Genomic DNA, 16,425 nt, shown 5'->3' with positions numbered 1-16,425 from the left:
CCTAGCTTCCAGGCTTTGCAAAGGGATAATTATCTGAAAAGGAGAGTGATTGACTGTCAGGCTGCTTGGCCTCCGCATGCTTAGGGACAGGTTGGACCGCAGAAGGATGGAAAAGCGGCCAAAAGTACTCAGAATAAACAGGAATACTTTAAAGAGAGCTGGAAACACATTGCAGGTGGGACTTGAGGAGCTTGCTGAGAATAAGACCAGAATGTGCAAAGCTGTCAAAGCAAAAGGCAGCTTCACTGTAGGAAACAAAAAAAGTAATATATATTCAGTTTTTTTTTTTGTTTACTTCATAATTCCATGCACTGAAGAAAATGTTAAATATTTAGCCAAGTCTTCATTGATTTTTGACTGGTACTATAGATTTGTCTCTCTGCTACCTTCCAAAACAAAAGCCAAAGGTAAAATGCTGCCTTTCTAAAAACTGTATATAATTTTTCCTTTCCACCCTTTTCTTTGTAGTTATTTGAAGAATTAGGTTCTCGTCTTTTCACCTTTTCCTGTGATGCCTTTTCACAAATATTGTTAAAATACAGATAAACAGACTAGTGACAAAACTGTCTCTAAAATCAATGCCAGGAAATTGTTGATTTAATAGTTTTGGGGAGCTGTCTCTAACCTTTTTAACAAAAACCAGAGCCTTCAAAAAGAACACTCAGGTGATTCATTGCCATCATTATCAGAGTAGGCGTAGGAAACATAATAAATGCATTTTTTCATGTTACATGTTTATTTGTCACCTCCCTGGATCGAACAGCGGCACTTTCGTGTGGCAGGCAAATGTGTAAATAGCTACTAATGCCGCAATTACTTACATACACTAATTATAGTTGGTTAAAATCAATCAGCATTGTATGTAGACCTGAAAATGTTTCTTAATGCTGGAAGTGAGAAATAAACTCCCAGTGCACTCATTTTTACCTGTGCACTTTTTAAAAAATGAGTTTTGGCCACAGATTGAATGTTACAGAGAGTGGATAGCACCACCACAATAACAGTTTCCTCTGCTGCCTGGCAGCAATGCTACTGGTCATCAGTGATGCCATAGGGGAGCAAAAGGATGATTGGACCATGAACGAACCTGCCCAAACCCCAGTGATTACAGACATTGACAAAAAAAATAAAATAAAATACGAGTGAATACAAGTGTATACAAGCAAAATAACAACAACAGCAAAAAATCTTTAATAGACATCAAACATCAGGAAGTAGGTTCATGCAGTCCAGAGTCAGCAGAAACATATTGTTTATACTGCAATATGTTATAAATCTTAACATACTCAGTAAGTAACATCTGTGGAAGTGATTTTTTTTCAGCTAAAGAGCAACACAAGGTAGGAAAAGTGGAGCCTATTGTGCCTCGACTTAAATTAAGCTGAAGCTTCATTCTTCCTTGTGAACAAAAAGTCAAAGCACTGCAAAAGAAAAGTAGTCAATACTGGCCACATTATGAATGCAAGCGTTCTTTCAAAAAGCTCTCCCCGAAGAAAGGAGACGTGAATGAAGGCTGAAGATCCACATGCATGGCTGGCTCCGTATCTCAAGAGGAACTCAGAGCAGCCTGATAGACTTAATCCTTTTCCATATACTGGATCTATACTGTTAAGTCCTTGAGTCGTCCGACCAGTACAACCAGCATTTCCACTAAAACACTCCTTCTGACCATCATTCTTAAGTAGTTTGGGTGCAAACATGTTACCACCAGTTTTATACTTTAAAGACTTTTTGAGATTTAAAACACCATTTTAAGAATCTTTTGAGTAACGATGTCCATGGATCTCTCTCTGGCAGAGCACCAACCCACTTTTAGGAGACAATTTTGGAAACATCTAAAAGGACTACGGCTGCAGGCTACATATAATGAAGTAGTGCATTTAAATGAGAGACAGCTTGGGGACAAGGAAGAATGCTTTACTCAGATCAGTAAACACTGAAATAAAACAGAAGCTTGAGGATGAGGTTCACTAAAGGAGAGAGAGACAAAAAGAAGGAAGCAGGCCTGCAAACAACCTATTAATATTGGACATTTTAAGAGAGGAAGAGATTAAAGAGGACAGCGAGTGAAAAAGACACTGACAGAAAGGATGAGAGAATGATGCAGGCATAAAATACCTCTGATATGTGTGGTTTTAGAGAAAAAGAAGAAAGCTGTGAAAGATTGTCTATAGCGACTACTTCATATTCAAGAAAGACCAGTGAAAAATAAACACAGTAAGAAAAACAGACCACAAAGTAAACATCACTTTCATAGGAGCCTTACAAAACGTTTGAAAAGGACAGCTGTGGCCTAGATATAGGATAATGCATGACATAGTTTTATTAAATAAAAAAAGAAATGACTGCCCTCTTCCAGCACCAGAGTCAATCTGCTGGAAATAATATTCTGGCAATTTTCACCATGGCAACCTAATGCCAGTACAGGCTGTGGAGTGTTGTTACAGATCAAAAGGGGTTTACGGTATAGCTGTGAGGCAGTGAGCAGGAGCAGAAAGTTGCATCAAACCCCAGGATAAGGGAGATAAATAATTACAAAAACAAATACACACACACAGATCTACACTTACAGAGCCTAATGCTACTAGAGACCGACACTTTCTTAAACCTCGCCCCAACAAAAAGCCCAGTTTTCACTCTAAATACAAACAATTTATTGCATGGAGAGTTGTGTTTTGTCGCAAAAGGAAACCTGTGTCGCCACAACGTCCACAGAAAGGCTTTCTGTTAATAAAACAGTTTTTATTCCCACTCAGCTATTTTTATTGTTGACTTATCTTTATTGCTCAAGTCATTTACATTTATTGTATTTATTTCACTTATTTCCCATATTATTCACACCTTTTGCTTTCTTCATATTTGATGGTCTTATTTAACCGTTTACTTTTCCTTTAGACTGCGATCTATTTTGTGGTGCTCTGTAAAACACTTCCTAAATATGGTGGCATCAGACATGAATAGTATACAGGACAGGAAAGAGGGGCGAGAGTACAAGGGAAAGATGTGTACCTGGGCCACTGCATTTCAGCCATAAAGCACATGGTTACCTGCTCTAACATCAAGTTAAACTGGTGCCCACTAAATGCTACTTGTGAGTTTCATATTAGACTAACATGTCCAGTTGAAAACAAACAAACAAAAAAAAAGTGGGCTTTGCCCGCTCAATATGGACATTAAAAATGATTCTGACTCCACTTTTAGTATCTTGGTTACAGCACAAACTCATATAATGGTAATATGAACACTTAACTTTAAAGGCACTCTTGGCAGACTGAGACTTTGTCCTTCAAATGTGTGCAAAACATGCAGTAGAAATAAATGTAAAACATCACCTTTTTTGAATGCACTAACTAGACATCTATTCAAAAACCTCTCCAAACATGTCAGGGTGACAAAAAACACGCAGTGAATCTTTAAATATAATAGAATAATACTTCCTTATCATCGAGTTAGAATCTGTATTGAGTATCCAAACCATTTGCCAACAGGTTGGCTACTAGTGAAAAGTGAATGACATAATTACAAACATTTCATTAAATGCAAGCTATGCTTTTAACTATGAACTTCTATGTTATTTTATACACATTTCATTTCTTGTGGTTTAGAAAAAAAAGAAAACATATTTTTGACAACAAGTGGGGAAAATATGATGGTTACAGTGACCATCAGACACTGTCAGAATCATCTGTAGTGCATGACCTAAAATTTTCATTTCTCTAAAGGCAAAAGAGAGGACAGAAGCAAAGGCAGAAATAACTCATTCTAGAAATGACTTCCGACTTAAGATAGATAAAAAATGAAAGGAAAACCCCGAACCCCTGAGCCCAACAGTCGTGCGGGGCATCTTCCTGGCATGGTTCGATGCACTTGTCGACCTAATAGAGAAGAGTCGCTACAAATTAATATGAAGTTATTCTGGGTGATCAACTTAATCCTACAATAAATCCAGATGAAAGTGGTCGCTTATATGACCAAAGTTCCCCCATCCATATAGCAGAAAGGGTCGCTTGGATGCCTTGATAAGTATGAAAGTGATGTGAATAATATGTCACGATTTCAACCAAAGTAAAACCCCAGAGATTTAAGGCTGACTGTGTGGGGCAGCACTCTCCATCATGAACTGACGTAAGATTTTTGCTGGAGAAAGGTGCTCCATCGTTTCAGTAAGCCCCAGAGACTTGGTAGAATCTATGTCAAGGTGTACTGAAGCTATAGTGGGAGAACAATGGCGGAGCACACCTTACAATGACACCTTATGTTGGTTTTTCTTTCAATTTATCACCAGTCTGGTAGAGCAAAAAAGAAAAGTTGACTCAATCTTACACTTTCTTGGAATAAATTCTTGCTAACATTATAATATATTAGTACCACTTCAGACTCCATCTCTTGAGGTTCATTAGTGCCAACGGCAAGACTTTGCAACTTTTATTCAGAGAAGCCCTCCTCCCCATTTCTTTTTTCAAAGTCCAATGGGGAACTGAAATCAGCAAATACTGCAGGCAGGTGCACGTCTATATGAAGGAGAACAGTGAAATAACTTTATGATTGAGCCTAAAGTGTTGAAGAAGTTTATGTGCAAGAAAGGGAAGAAAGTAATCTTAACTGATTAGAGAAAAAAAAATTGATGTTGCTTTTTGAAGCTATTTACTTAAAATAACTGGGGGTGGGGGGTTTAAAGAGCCAAACCAATGACACATTCTCACACAAACACATCCTCCCCATTGCACTTAAGGCAAATGAATGCAAGATAAAACCAATAACACAGTCTAATATAAACAGCCTCGGCCTTAAAAGCATTAGTGCCACATCTGCATGCACTCAGTACTGGTGTGTTGTGACAATCTCCCACAGCCACTACATGATGACAGAAAGAAAGGGAGTGCGTGAGAGTGAGATGTATTTCATTAAATCATTTTGTTGCATTTCTTTTTTTTTTTTTTTTTTTTTTTGGCCAATCAAATAAGCTCACTGAATCAAATAAAGGAAGAGAGAGAATAGGCCAGTTGGTTGACATGTCACATAGTTTGCAAGGTATCATGCAGAGTAATAGACAACTGCAGATTGCAGATTGCATTACCTTCCACCTAGCACAGAAAAGTTGAGTCTGAAAGAGTATTTTAGTACTATAACTTGAGACAAAATGATTGCAATCAAACATTCATTCATTGAATGGGAATGGTCTGTAAGCTGTGCAACACTGAAGCCAATGGAGTGTAGGGCTGTTCGATATAACGATATATATCGGATGACGATATACAAAAGTCTATCGTTTCCTTTTACGCTATCGTTTGTTTCATGGTATCGCAAAATAAACTGTTTACGGCAATATTTTTTTCATCGTTTTGATGGTCACTGTAGTGGCTATATTAATTTCTTAAAGTTCTCTCTTTCTCTTATATTTAATATAACCACACTACAGACGGACAAGCGCCTGTTTTTATGGGTTGTCGTTAGCAACAACGACGGTTACACCATTGCATGTCCGCTTGTTTATTTTCCACATAAACCTTTCACAATAAAGCTCAAGATCCTGTTGAGAATTTTCAAAATAAACAGAATCACTTGAAAAAGTATGCAGAGTATTGACAGATGAGAAGCAAAAAAAGAGTCGTCAGGTGCTAAAAATAAACCTTAGACTCAAACGTTAGAACAGGCTTTCCCCGCAGCACGCCGTGTAATAAATACACACAAAGAAAACGGCGGCTGTTACAACCTGTCTAAAAATGTGTAGTTTCATGCATCGGTTAAAACACTTGACTCCAGGTACAAGACGCCCAGCTGGAAACACTTCACCTACCCGAGATTCACAGAATTTACAGAAAATATTACATTTTTTGTGATTTATATCGTTATTGGACGATAGATGTTTTATATTGGGATATGAGATTTTGGTCATATCGCACAGCCCTAATGGAGTGTTTTCCTGCAGTCTTAAAAGAAGACCCCCTGCCAAGGGAAGCTGACTGTGTGAAGCTGAACAAAAAGCCCTTATTTGAGATTACACTACAGCCACATGTTTACAGTCAGTTAGCTATAAATAGAAAGAAACTGGGAGAGCCAGATGGAGAGATGCAGAAAGAGAGAAGGACAAAGAAACAAAGAGAAAGGCTGTGGCGTTAGACGTCTAATTCAGGGTGATTCAGTCTGTCACCACCTACAGAGCCTGCCCATCCTCATAAAAACAATGATTCTGACTTGGCTCACCAACAACGCAACATGACATTTAGCTCCTAACCCTACCATAGAACTCCCACACATACACAAAGCATTACGAAGAAAGGAGGCCAAAATTTAACACAGATACAACAAACAGATACAACGATGCCGACAAACAAAGTCTTGATGACATTTACACTTAAATATCAGCATGAAGCATAATCAAACGCGCACATTATCCCTTATACACTCAAAGAAAATTAGGCCGAAACATAATAAGTGAATCTGCAAATACAAAAAGACGTGCAGAGACAATAAGGTGTTTCTAAGCACCACAGTGAACAAATGATCAGTTACGTGATGATCCTGTAATCACATTAGTGATAAAAATCCAATTAAGTCCTGATTATACATCAGCCTCTTTCCTCTCTACAAGAGCCCTATAGAACCACCACCAAGGATGATGGGAAAATGAATAAGTCATTCCCTTTCTAAGCTGCCAGCTCTACAAAGTCTTGCCTAACTCATACCCTCACATAACCCACACTACACTGTCAGAGAGCAGATACTGCACATAGCCCGTATATCATCATTTTCTCATAGCACCCACTCAGGAGAGACTAAAATAAAACTTATTTGGGTGCTTCTGTAAAACAATGACTGAAGATGTACTCCTACAAAATCTAATTCCAGACGGTGGATAACACTAAATTTCTTCCAGTCATCCAGCACTTTTCTGTCCATAACATCATGCTACACTAGCTTTACTCCTTTCTTTGTTAGTGTCTCCCACACACGCTCCTAGCTTTCACCGTGTTTAGGAAATTAGTATTTGTATCATTTCTCCCTAAACTTGCAGCCAACTATAACCACCACCCTTGGAATACCTGCCTCCCACATCCACACTGCAGGGAAAAAAAACAGAACCCTCCGCTTTTGGAGAAAAGTGCCACAGGCTTTGTTGGGGTGAGGTAAGTGGGATTTTCTTAGAGCCCACTCTTCAAAATGAGTCTGCATGCAATTCTCTTTCATTTTCCAGGACCTTAGCTTAATTTCGTGTGCACTTAACTGACAATCTGCCATACGGGATCATAGATTTCGCAAACCCAGAGTCATCTTAGAGGATTCATTTCTCTGCCTTCTGCCAGCATCTCTTCATTTGACGTAATCAGTAATTAACAGAAAGTAGAAAACTAAACATCTATCCTTTAATTAAGTGGTATTATAGGCAGAGGCTCGAAATGTTTCTGTAGCTGGGTGAAATGAGGGCAACAGTGATAAACAGAAGGCAGGAACTGATTAAACTTTCTTTTCCTAGGGAAAGTGATCACATTCGAGGAATATGAGAGAAAGAAGAATTACCTCATTCTGAGAGAGATACTTTTTTGGCTCTAGAGTATATATATCTGTATTTTGTGAGCAGTATATTGATGGGTTCATTTTACCCAATTCATTCTATCCAGAACTTACAGAATCGTTTTACAGTATAAGTGTTAGGGGCCAATATACCAAAGCCTTCTTTTATCCTGCACTACAATAGTTTTATACTTTAAGCCTGAAGCTACTGCAGTATCTACATAAATACTAAAGTAACTGCACATTTAAAAATAACTTAAGTTCCTCAGAGAGGCTCAACGTTTGGTCACATGGATGTGATCTATTATAATGGACGTAAAGAGCATTTCCTATTGACACAAGTCCAATCTTGTCCAGATTGTCAAAAAACCCGAACTACAACTATTTGCTAGGATAAAAGACTAAAAACTTCTGGCTTTGCACTCCAGACAAAACCATCTTTGACAATAAAAAGGCAGGAGAGATAAGCCCGATTTAATTTCGCAAACCTCTCTTTCAGAGAATCCTCTTTAGTTGAGGTGGGTAGAGGTGGGACGGGAATATGCAGAACCTCCTACGCACAGTCGTAAGAAGTAATCCATAGGGCTGTTCACTGGCGTGTGCATGTGTGTGTGTAACACTCCAGCAGCTCCACACAGACACATGCAAATGAAGTAAAGTCTCAAGTGAAGCAACAAGGGGAAAGGGGACCAAATAGCGACTCGCTGTCAAGTGCTGAGCACAAATATGAAAAAGCTTAGCCTCTGAAGCATTTTGATATGTGAGGGACCTAATATGCTGAAAGAACAATAAGTCACTTCTCTGTCTCTCCTCCTCATTCTTCACCCTCTGACAGTTGTTTTTTTTTCCCTCTCCCATATCTCAAAACTGTGTGATACAACAGTTTAATTAAATAAAATGACTTGGCAAGACCACAAACAGCAACTGAAGTGCTAGCAATAAAATTAAACTAGCTACATCATAATTAAACAGAGCCACCGTCCTTCAGACCCTAAAATATCACCCTTATTATTGCCGTCTATTCCTACCACTGTTCTGCAAACACGAGTATGTGCCAGCATGGTAAGAAATCATGCATGCCCCACTTAAGCTACAAGAAATGGGAAGAGGCCAGATTTTAGCAATCCACTGAAAAAAAGAAAATATTGTCTAAGTGTCAGGCTCTCTGATGCACACTTGCTTTGTAAGCCTGAGACTTGCAAGACTTTGCTGTAACAAACCATGGCTGTGTATAGTAAAGTAAAATCTAGTAGGTAGGTGGTATATAGGAGAGAAACTAATCCAAACAGACATATGCGGCATATATAGGATAACATTTTAGACAATGTAATAGAGGGAAGGAGTAAGAGACGTAGAACTTACATGGCCATGGTTGATGAATCCATGTTCCCTGGCGATGCGATCAGCTTCCCCAGGGCCCCCATTGATCTGGACAGCCCACGTGTTGGTATAGACCTTTGCAGCATCAATCCAATTCAGTTCAGCTGTCAGCAGGACAAAGACTGTCCACAAGAGAAGTAGGGCCACCCTGGCATCCATTAAAAGGACAACTTCACAGCGCAGTTTATCTGTCCGTCTGTTGCTGTGTCCCAGGCAGAGTGGGGATGCTCCACCTTACAGCAGCAAAGTAGAACACTGGCCTGGAGATGAGAGGACAGAGCAAACTATAAACACAAACATGGCCTTCTTAACTGGGTCACTCTTGGGTTTGAATTACCTACCGCAGACACCGTTCACAAAAACAAACCCAGAACTGCATCAAAAATAGACACCACACCCACAGACTTTATCAAGCATGAAACTTACAGTCTGCTGTCAGACTCTGAGAAGAAGACCACATCTTAATAAATGTGCAAAGCATAAATATTAGGTCAGAAACAGACAAGGGCTGTGCCAAAAACTAAATCATTTTCCAATTCTCTTTTATTTTTTTTGAGACTTGAAATGGTAATGTATGATAATGATATACAGTAGGCATGTTGCTGCAATACAGGAAGAGCTCCTAGCAAACCAATATACAGCTACTGGCAAAAAGAGGGGAAACGTGTCTGAGGAAGAAAATATTTAAATTTTACTCATGCACTGCTCTTCATTATAAGGTATTCCATTTTTTTAAATAACAGACTGCTTATTAGGTATGAAAAGGTACTTTCAACACATTTAACAGAATAGTAAAATAAGCACGCTAAAAAGGACCATTATTTGAGCAGATGTTCAAATGAGCAAGATTTTCAACTGATATCGTCTGCTGCTCTTTGATTTGTAGCTCTTTGGATCATAAAAAAGGGGCCTGTAAGTCAAACATAAAAAGGAAAGCTTTAAGGTAAGTTAACTGACTCAGAGTGTGAAGACAGATAAGGTGTGGTTATCTGCTAAGTATATCAGCTCATCCTAAGAGAACAGGAGATAGAGACCATACAGGCATAAGCGGCTCACTGGTAACGCTGCTGATCACACAAAAATGATATCAAATGTATCAATCCACACAACACACTTAACCGATGTGGAAAAAAAAAACAACTCAGATGTTGTAAATTTGCTGAATTTGCAGTGTAGACCCCCCAATTTGGTACACTTCCATTTAGAATAGTTATGTCAACATTTCTGGACATCAGGATTTTTAGATTTAAAGTATAAAACTGTTAAGTTAGCTGTTCATTGCCTTAGAAACCCTAAAAAGACAAAAAAAGGGGAACACTTGATCATCACAGTATAATACAAAGTCACTAAACTAGTCATTACTTCAGTGTTATCCATCTGTTCAGTTAGAAGGCATACACACATGTGACAGACCAAGGACTGGGGATGCCGTGGCATTTGTTACACGTGGTCAATGCAAAGTTTCTTTCATCTGTGAAGAGAACAGGGTGCCAATGACGGACCTGCCAGTTCTGGAGCTCTCAGGCGAATGCCAATTGAGCTGCACTGCGCGGTGCTGTCAGGAGCTCATGCCACCCTCATTGAGTCCAAGTCTTTGTACGTTTCTGACAGTCTGGTCAGAAACATACACAAGTAGCCTGCTGGAGGTCATTTTGTAGGGCTCTGGTGCTGCTCCTGCTGTTTCTACGACCCTCTTCAGCTTGTCTTATGTAACGGCCTGTCTCCTTGTGTTTGTGGACAGACTTGTATCTCTGAGGTTTCACAGCCTTGCATTATACTGTGATGATCAAGTGCTTCCTTAATGTTTTTTTAGCAGCAGTCAAACTACAGTATACCTGGATACATGATCAAACTCTCTCAGCTCTCCAATACTCGTTCAAGTTGGTTGTGATCTGGCTTTTAAAACCCCAGCATACTTTACCTAGTGCCACCAGGTGCCTTTGAATAAGATAGTGACAGTCCAGATCCTTCAGTAGTGCACATTTTCCTAGGTATACTTTCTTGGTGCACAACTTTTTAAAACACCTGGCAGGTAGGATGTTCAAAGCTTTAAAGAACTTGCTGTGTCTCTTGATGTTATCCTAAGATCATAGGATGAGGAGGCTACACCACTGGTTGCAGGACTACGTCTTATTTTTGAGCCCGAGGATGTGGTGGATAGAAAGATGGCAGTGGCTAAGAGCATTTGTAAGATGCCTTATGGAAAGTAATACCTGATCATGTCAAAAAGGGCAGAAGGTGGCACAATTTCTTGAATTATACAATTTATCTTTTGAATTCAGCCTTTTAGATTTACAATGCAACTAAAAACTTTTTTACTAAATCTGGGAAAGTTTCAGCCTCAAACCTTCAGTTTAGATTGAAAAAATAAATTCTATTTATTTCTCTGCTGGAAAAAAGTGGATTGCTCCCTACAGACAGGTTTGTTTTTTCCCCGAAGCGAAGGTATCTTGGCATTTTTTCACAAGTAATGGGTAAAAGGAGCAGTCGATCTACATTCAGACACTCATTTATGGTCATGACTTCTGGGTAGTGATAGAAAAAAAATGAGGCTGTGGATGCAACTGACTGAAAATGTTTTCCTTTGCACAGGAGCTGGGCTCAGGCTTTCGGGTTACACTCATACCAAACTAATCGTACCACGGCAGGTCACGTTTAACCCCCAAAATTACAGTTTGTTTGACACGTGTGATTGCTCTGTGCTGTGCCCTGACCTGCTTGAAGAGGTGGGTCCAGGTGAGATTTAGTGGTCCTCACATAATAGGAGTACAAAATCTGCCCAAGAACAGTATGCAGTGTTTCATATAGCTACAGTGAAAAACGGTTTAGGCAATCAGCAAATGTTTGGTGCATGTGAGAAGACAGTGTGACACTACTTTCCCAATCAAGCCACAAAATCCTTGAAATCATGACCCCTTTTGTACTCTGCAAATGTGTTTTTCAAGTATGATATTTAAGTTTGAGTGAGCATGAGAAAGGGGATTTGAGATGCTGAGATGAACTGATGTGTACTCCGGTCCCAATCGTTAAATTCTGTGTATGCGCAGGCCAGTGAGAGAGCAGGGACTGTTGTGCTAGTGCACGCTACATGGCAGCCGTACCGAATGGAAGCACGCCCTTGGAGACGGAGTGGGAAGCTCGTACATCTGAGGGAGCTTGGAGTAGATCCACTACTCCTTCATGTTATAAGGAGCCAGCTCAGGTGGCTCATGCATTTCACAGAGAAAGCTACTCTAAGGACTTTGGGTTAGATCGAAATTCCTCCAGATACATTTTATAGGTTATCTGGCCTGCGATAAACTCGGGATCCCCCAGGAGGAGTCTGGAAATGTTGCTGGGTAAAAGGAAGTCTGGGATATTCTGCTTAATGTGCTTCTACAATGATCCGACATTGGACAAGAGAAAGAAAATAAAGGACGGGTTAGTCGTAAACACAATTTTTTTTTATTTTGACCAAAATCCTTTCCTTGTTGACTGATAAGAAAAACCTCCCAACTCCAAATGATATGCTTTTAGCAGTAGGAATTTGGAGGCAACTGCTGTTTTTGCCGTAAACTCCTCACTTCCCCGAAAATACCCTCAATCCCTCAATCTTCCAAACAATTAGCCCATTTGCGCAGATTGCATAGATTCAAACTATTCAAAGAGTAGACGCTCGCTTCTGTGGCTTCACAAATGTGGTGTGGGTGTGATTTGAGCACAACAGGAGAAATGGTGGAAACATGACCATGGGCTGTCACTCTTCCTGTGGAGTATTTCTTCTGAGCTCATTAGACACTATGCTAGCACCACAAAAACAGGAGCAGGGGTCTGCTGTTACCGAGACGGCTGAGAGATGGAAGAATAGATGGAGAGCGAGAACAGGGGAAGAGAGAGAGGAGATAGAGGTGGTACTAGTGGGGTCCCTCCCCCTCATACAGCACTGCGGAAAACAACAAGCACATTATAATACAACTCCCAAAACACCTTCTTTCAAAATGCAGCCTGGAGAGGAATTAACAAGTGGCTGCTTACTCTTACAATATACATCAAAGGCCTAAAAGTAAGCCGTAGCTTCAACCTTCACACCAAAGGAGAACTAAGACTTCAGAATCTAAACTACAATGAAAATACAAAATGAGTTGCATGACCTCGATTGAGATTAGTACAACGCTGAACCTTCAGTGGACGTGCAGGGGTGGATAAATGACCCGTGATTTGCTAAAATAACATGACAGATTTGAAATATTAACTGAGCACTTTCTGTTTCAAGCTATTGTCAAGACTTCTAAAAGCCGTTAAGTGGGCCCTTTTTTATAAGGAGGACGAGAAATCTTTTATTTTTTTCCCCAAAGTAATTTCTTACTGCTGAAACAGAGTAGGAGCAACAACTTCTGCCACGATGTTCTTTCTAGACGATTCAAAATCCTCTCTTATTCTTCAGCATCAGCAACTAAGTTGTCCTTCAAGAGGACGCATCACATCAGCCAATCCCTTGTTCTTGCTCAGTGGTCAGCAGAACTTTGCAGGCTCCGTTGAAGAAGCTTAGCACAGACTGACTCGTGTGCTTTGACTCACTCATTATTCAAGCTGTTTGAGATTAGAGGGAGATGAATCAGCAGTGTCCATTAATTAATGTTTTGATAACTTCCCCAGTCCATTAGACTGCAGCCCCTGTACCCTAAACACTTGCAGCAATAAACAGATTAAAACTGCTCAAAAATAGTCCACATTATCTTTATTATATAAACATGGTAGGGGATTTTTAATGCACTTTTTGAGTACACTGTTATTATTATCCTAATGCTGTATTTTATAGGTTGTATATAATTTAAAGGTTACAGCCTAACACATTCACCAGCAGAAACTATATTATCGGCTTAACTGACTCATCAGTAAATGATATTAGTGGCCTGCATTTTTGCAGGTTGCAAACAGTAAAGCATTGATACATTGGACGAACGGTGCATCGGCTTACATCTGCGGTGTTGACTGATATCGGCCTATCGACAAGTCAGGTGACATTTACCTATGGCAGAAACATGTTTATCTGTTGTGTCACATCAATCAGTCGGGGTCGCAGGGGGAGGGGTGGTGGGTGGGGGGCTGGAGTCTATCCTAGCAGATGCTGGGTGACAGAGCTGACAGGCTGCTACTCCATTGCGGGGTTAACATAGACAGACTGATAACCCTTCGCACTCAGACCTACAGCCCATTTAGACTCACCAGTTAACCCATTAAGCATGTTTCTGGGGAGCCTTGCAGGAGCCTTCTTGCTGTGTGGCGACATTGTGCCGCCTTCCAGTTATTTAAAGCAATTAAATAACAGGAGGCACATTTGAAATATACTTTCCCATTTGTATAATTCCTAAATTTACTCTTACTGCCATCCCCCATAAAAAAGCTTTTTATCCAGCTATAACGACTTTACATATCTTCGTTATTGCTTTCTTGTAACCAAATTAGAGGTATCCTTGCCAAACATAAATTACATTAAAAAAATAACATCATCCAGTCATTATTTATCTTAAAATGTTCCGCTTTCAAAATTGGTATTTGACATAAAACTCAGTAATTGTTGCTGAGTGCAAAGATAAATAAATAACAAGGGCACAACATTTAATACTAACTCAAACACCATCAGTCAAATGAAGCAATATTGTCAGCAGCGTGAACCTGAATCAAACTCAATTCTTAAGAAAATTCAAAATATTATTTTCTTTTAGTTGGAAAAGACTTGATTTCCCAAAGCTCTGGAGCAGCTGTTTAGTCAACAGCACACCGCTATCACAAGTATTCCCAGTAGGTTAAATGTGATTTATCTGACAAGGAGTTTAATAGAATAGAATAGCCCTTTATTGTTACTGTACATGTACAAAGAAATTATGGGTGCTCCACGCCAACTGTGCAGGAGTAAAAAAATAAATAAAAATTAAAGACATCAGGAATAAATAGCAAACAGAAGAAATATATACAGTCTGGAGGAATATATACAAACTAGAGGAATATGTACAAAACAACAGAAAGGGACACAATGTGCAATTGGTTCAGTCCGGAGCGACATGACAAACATAATGAGACAAAATAGCATCCACCCTTGCTGACAGATGAGAATAAAGAACAAGTTGCATCAAGAACCATTCCAAACTTTCCAATCCATCGGAATCGTGTGCTTCCAAGAATATCAGTTCTGGATTATTTTTATAACAGCTCCCGTGCTGCAAACCCATAACGTCAAACTCATGGCACTAGAGGTTCTGTACACCTGAGTCACAACAAAGTTTTTTTTCCTGCTGTTGCACTCTGTTCAGACTCAGAAATGAAAAAAAAGTTCATTTAACCCATGAACACCTAGTTTGTCTTCCCTCCGCAAGAAAAAAAAAATAATCAAAAAATTAATCATATGTGAATCGATAAAGAGTCTGCAAGCAGAATCAATAATGGAACTGGTATAGATAGATTTCTTTTTTTAATCAATATCCATTTCTTTACTTGATGGAGAGCAACTGCCAATTTCCATTAGCAATGACAAGAACACAAAGCTGTGACAGACCATATGCAGCACTCCAGCTCTATTTCAGGCTTCCCACCAGCCAAATCTACACCCACCATGTGCTCTGGGCCGGCCTCTCACAGAAAACCAAGGCACACAACCATGCTGCAGCATTTGTGAAGTACCACTGACAGCCAAGTATTCTTTCCTGCGAGGGAAAATTGCTCCAAGTTAGAGTGCGATTGGAAAGCCAGAGGCACTGCACAGGCATGTTGTGCTCTATCAGGACTGCGCTACACGGCGGGATGTGAGCTGTGCGGTGATCATCTGAGACACGCCGTGTAGCGAGTGAGAACGCCATGACTGACTGCCACTAAAGCCTAATCCATCCTGGCTCCCACTGTCTATAAGTTACAGAGATGGAAAAGCCTGATAAAAATGTTGTCTGGGGCAGCAGCATCACTGTGTCCAGGAGGAAGAATCAATTCTGTAAGTAATGTCCCACAGAGACATCCAACCCCATTTTTAACAGCCATCTGAATCTTGGCATTTATCCCCGCGGTAAACTTCCCCCTCATCTAAGACAACCTCCTTCCTACTTTATAGATGAGTTATATTGTTGACAAGTTTGTCTCCCTACTTATTTCTCCTCCACTGCATTCCTGTTTTATATCTCTTATAAACCATGTGCTGCTAAGGGCTCACACCTCTAGGACCACTAGTACTGGATTTAGGAGTACAGGTGACAAACTGAGTGGAGATTGGAGGCTGGAGGTTGACGGCAAAGTCTTTCTCTATCTATATAAACTTAAGAAGGCACCTTTGCCTAGACCTAAAGGAAAAGCACAGAACATCAGTCAGTCTTTGATGTGGTGATGTAGCGTAGTCGGAATAAGAAGGATGCCCTGAGCCATACTTTTTGCCTCAACAACTGGTGACCTTGACTTCCTTCTTGGGTTTACTTCTGGTGGGAACTGCACTAGAAGTACAAACAATATTACCCACGGGGTAGGGACAGCAGGACTTGGATTACTTTAGGTTTAGTTTTGCAGCTTGTTTGC

General features: G+C 39.9%; 1 protein-coding gene across 2 annotated transcripts in view; it reads right to left on the bottom strand.

Annotated features, from left to right (window-relative positions):
* The window catches only part of furinb (furin (paired basic amino acid cleaving enzyme) b), a 96,458-nt gene that overhangs the window by 78,836 nt on the left and 1,197 nt on the right, over positions 1-16,425 (bottom strand). For both annotated transcript variants that reach the window (XM_004563421.5, XM_004563422.3), the window contains exon 2: positions 8,875-9,152. In XM_004563421.5, coding sequence (XP_004563478.1) covers positions 8,875-9,051 — 177 coding nt within the window. In that variant the 5' untranslated portion in view covers positions 9,052-9,152. The remainder of the gene's footprint in view (positions 1-8,874; positions 9,153-16,425) is intronic.

Source organism: Maylandia zebra, linkage group LG7 (genome assembly GCF_041146795.1).
Source record: "Maylandia zebra isolate NMK-2024a linkage group LG7, Mzebra_GT3a, whole genome shotgun sequence".
NCBI classification, from domain to species: domain Eukaryota; kingdom Metazoa; phylum Chordata; class Actinopteri; order Cichliformes; family Cichlidae; genus Maylandia; species Maylandia zebra.
The sequence above is the reverse complement of the archived record's forward strand: the minus strand, read 5'-3'. Positions and strand labels throughout refer to the sequence as shown.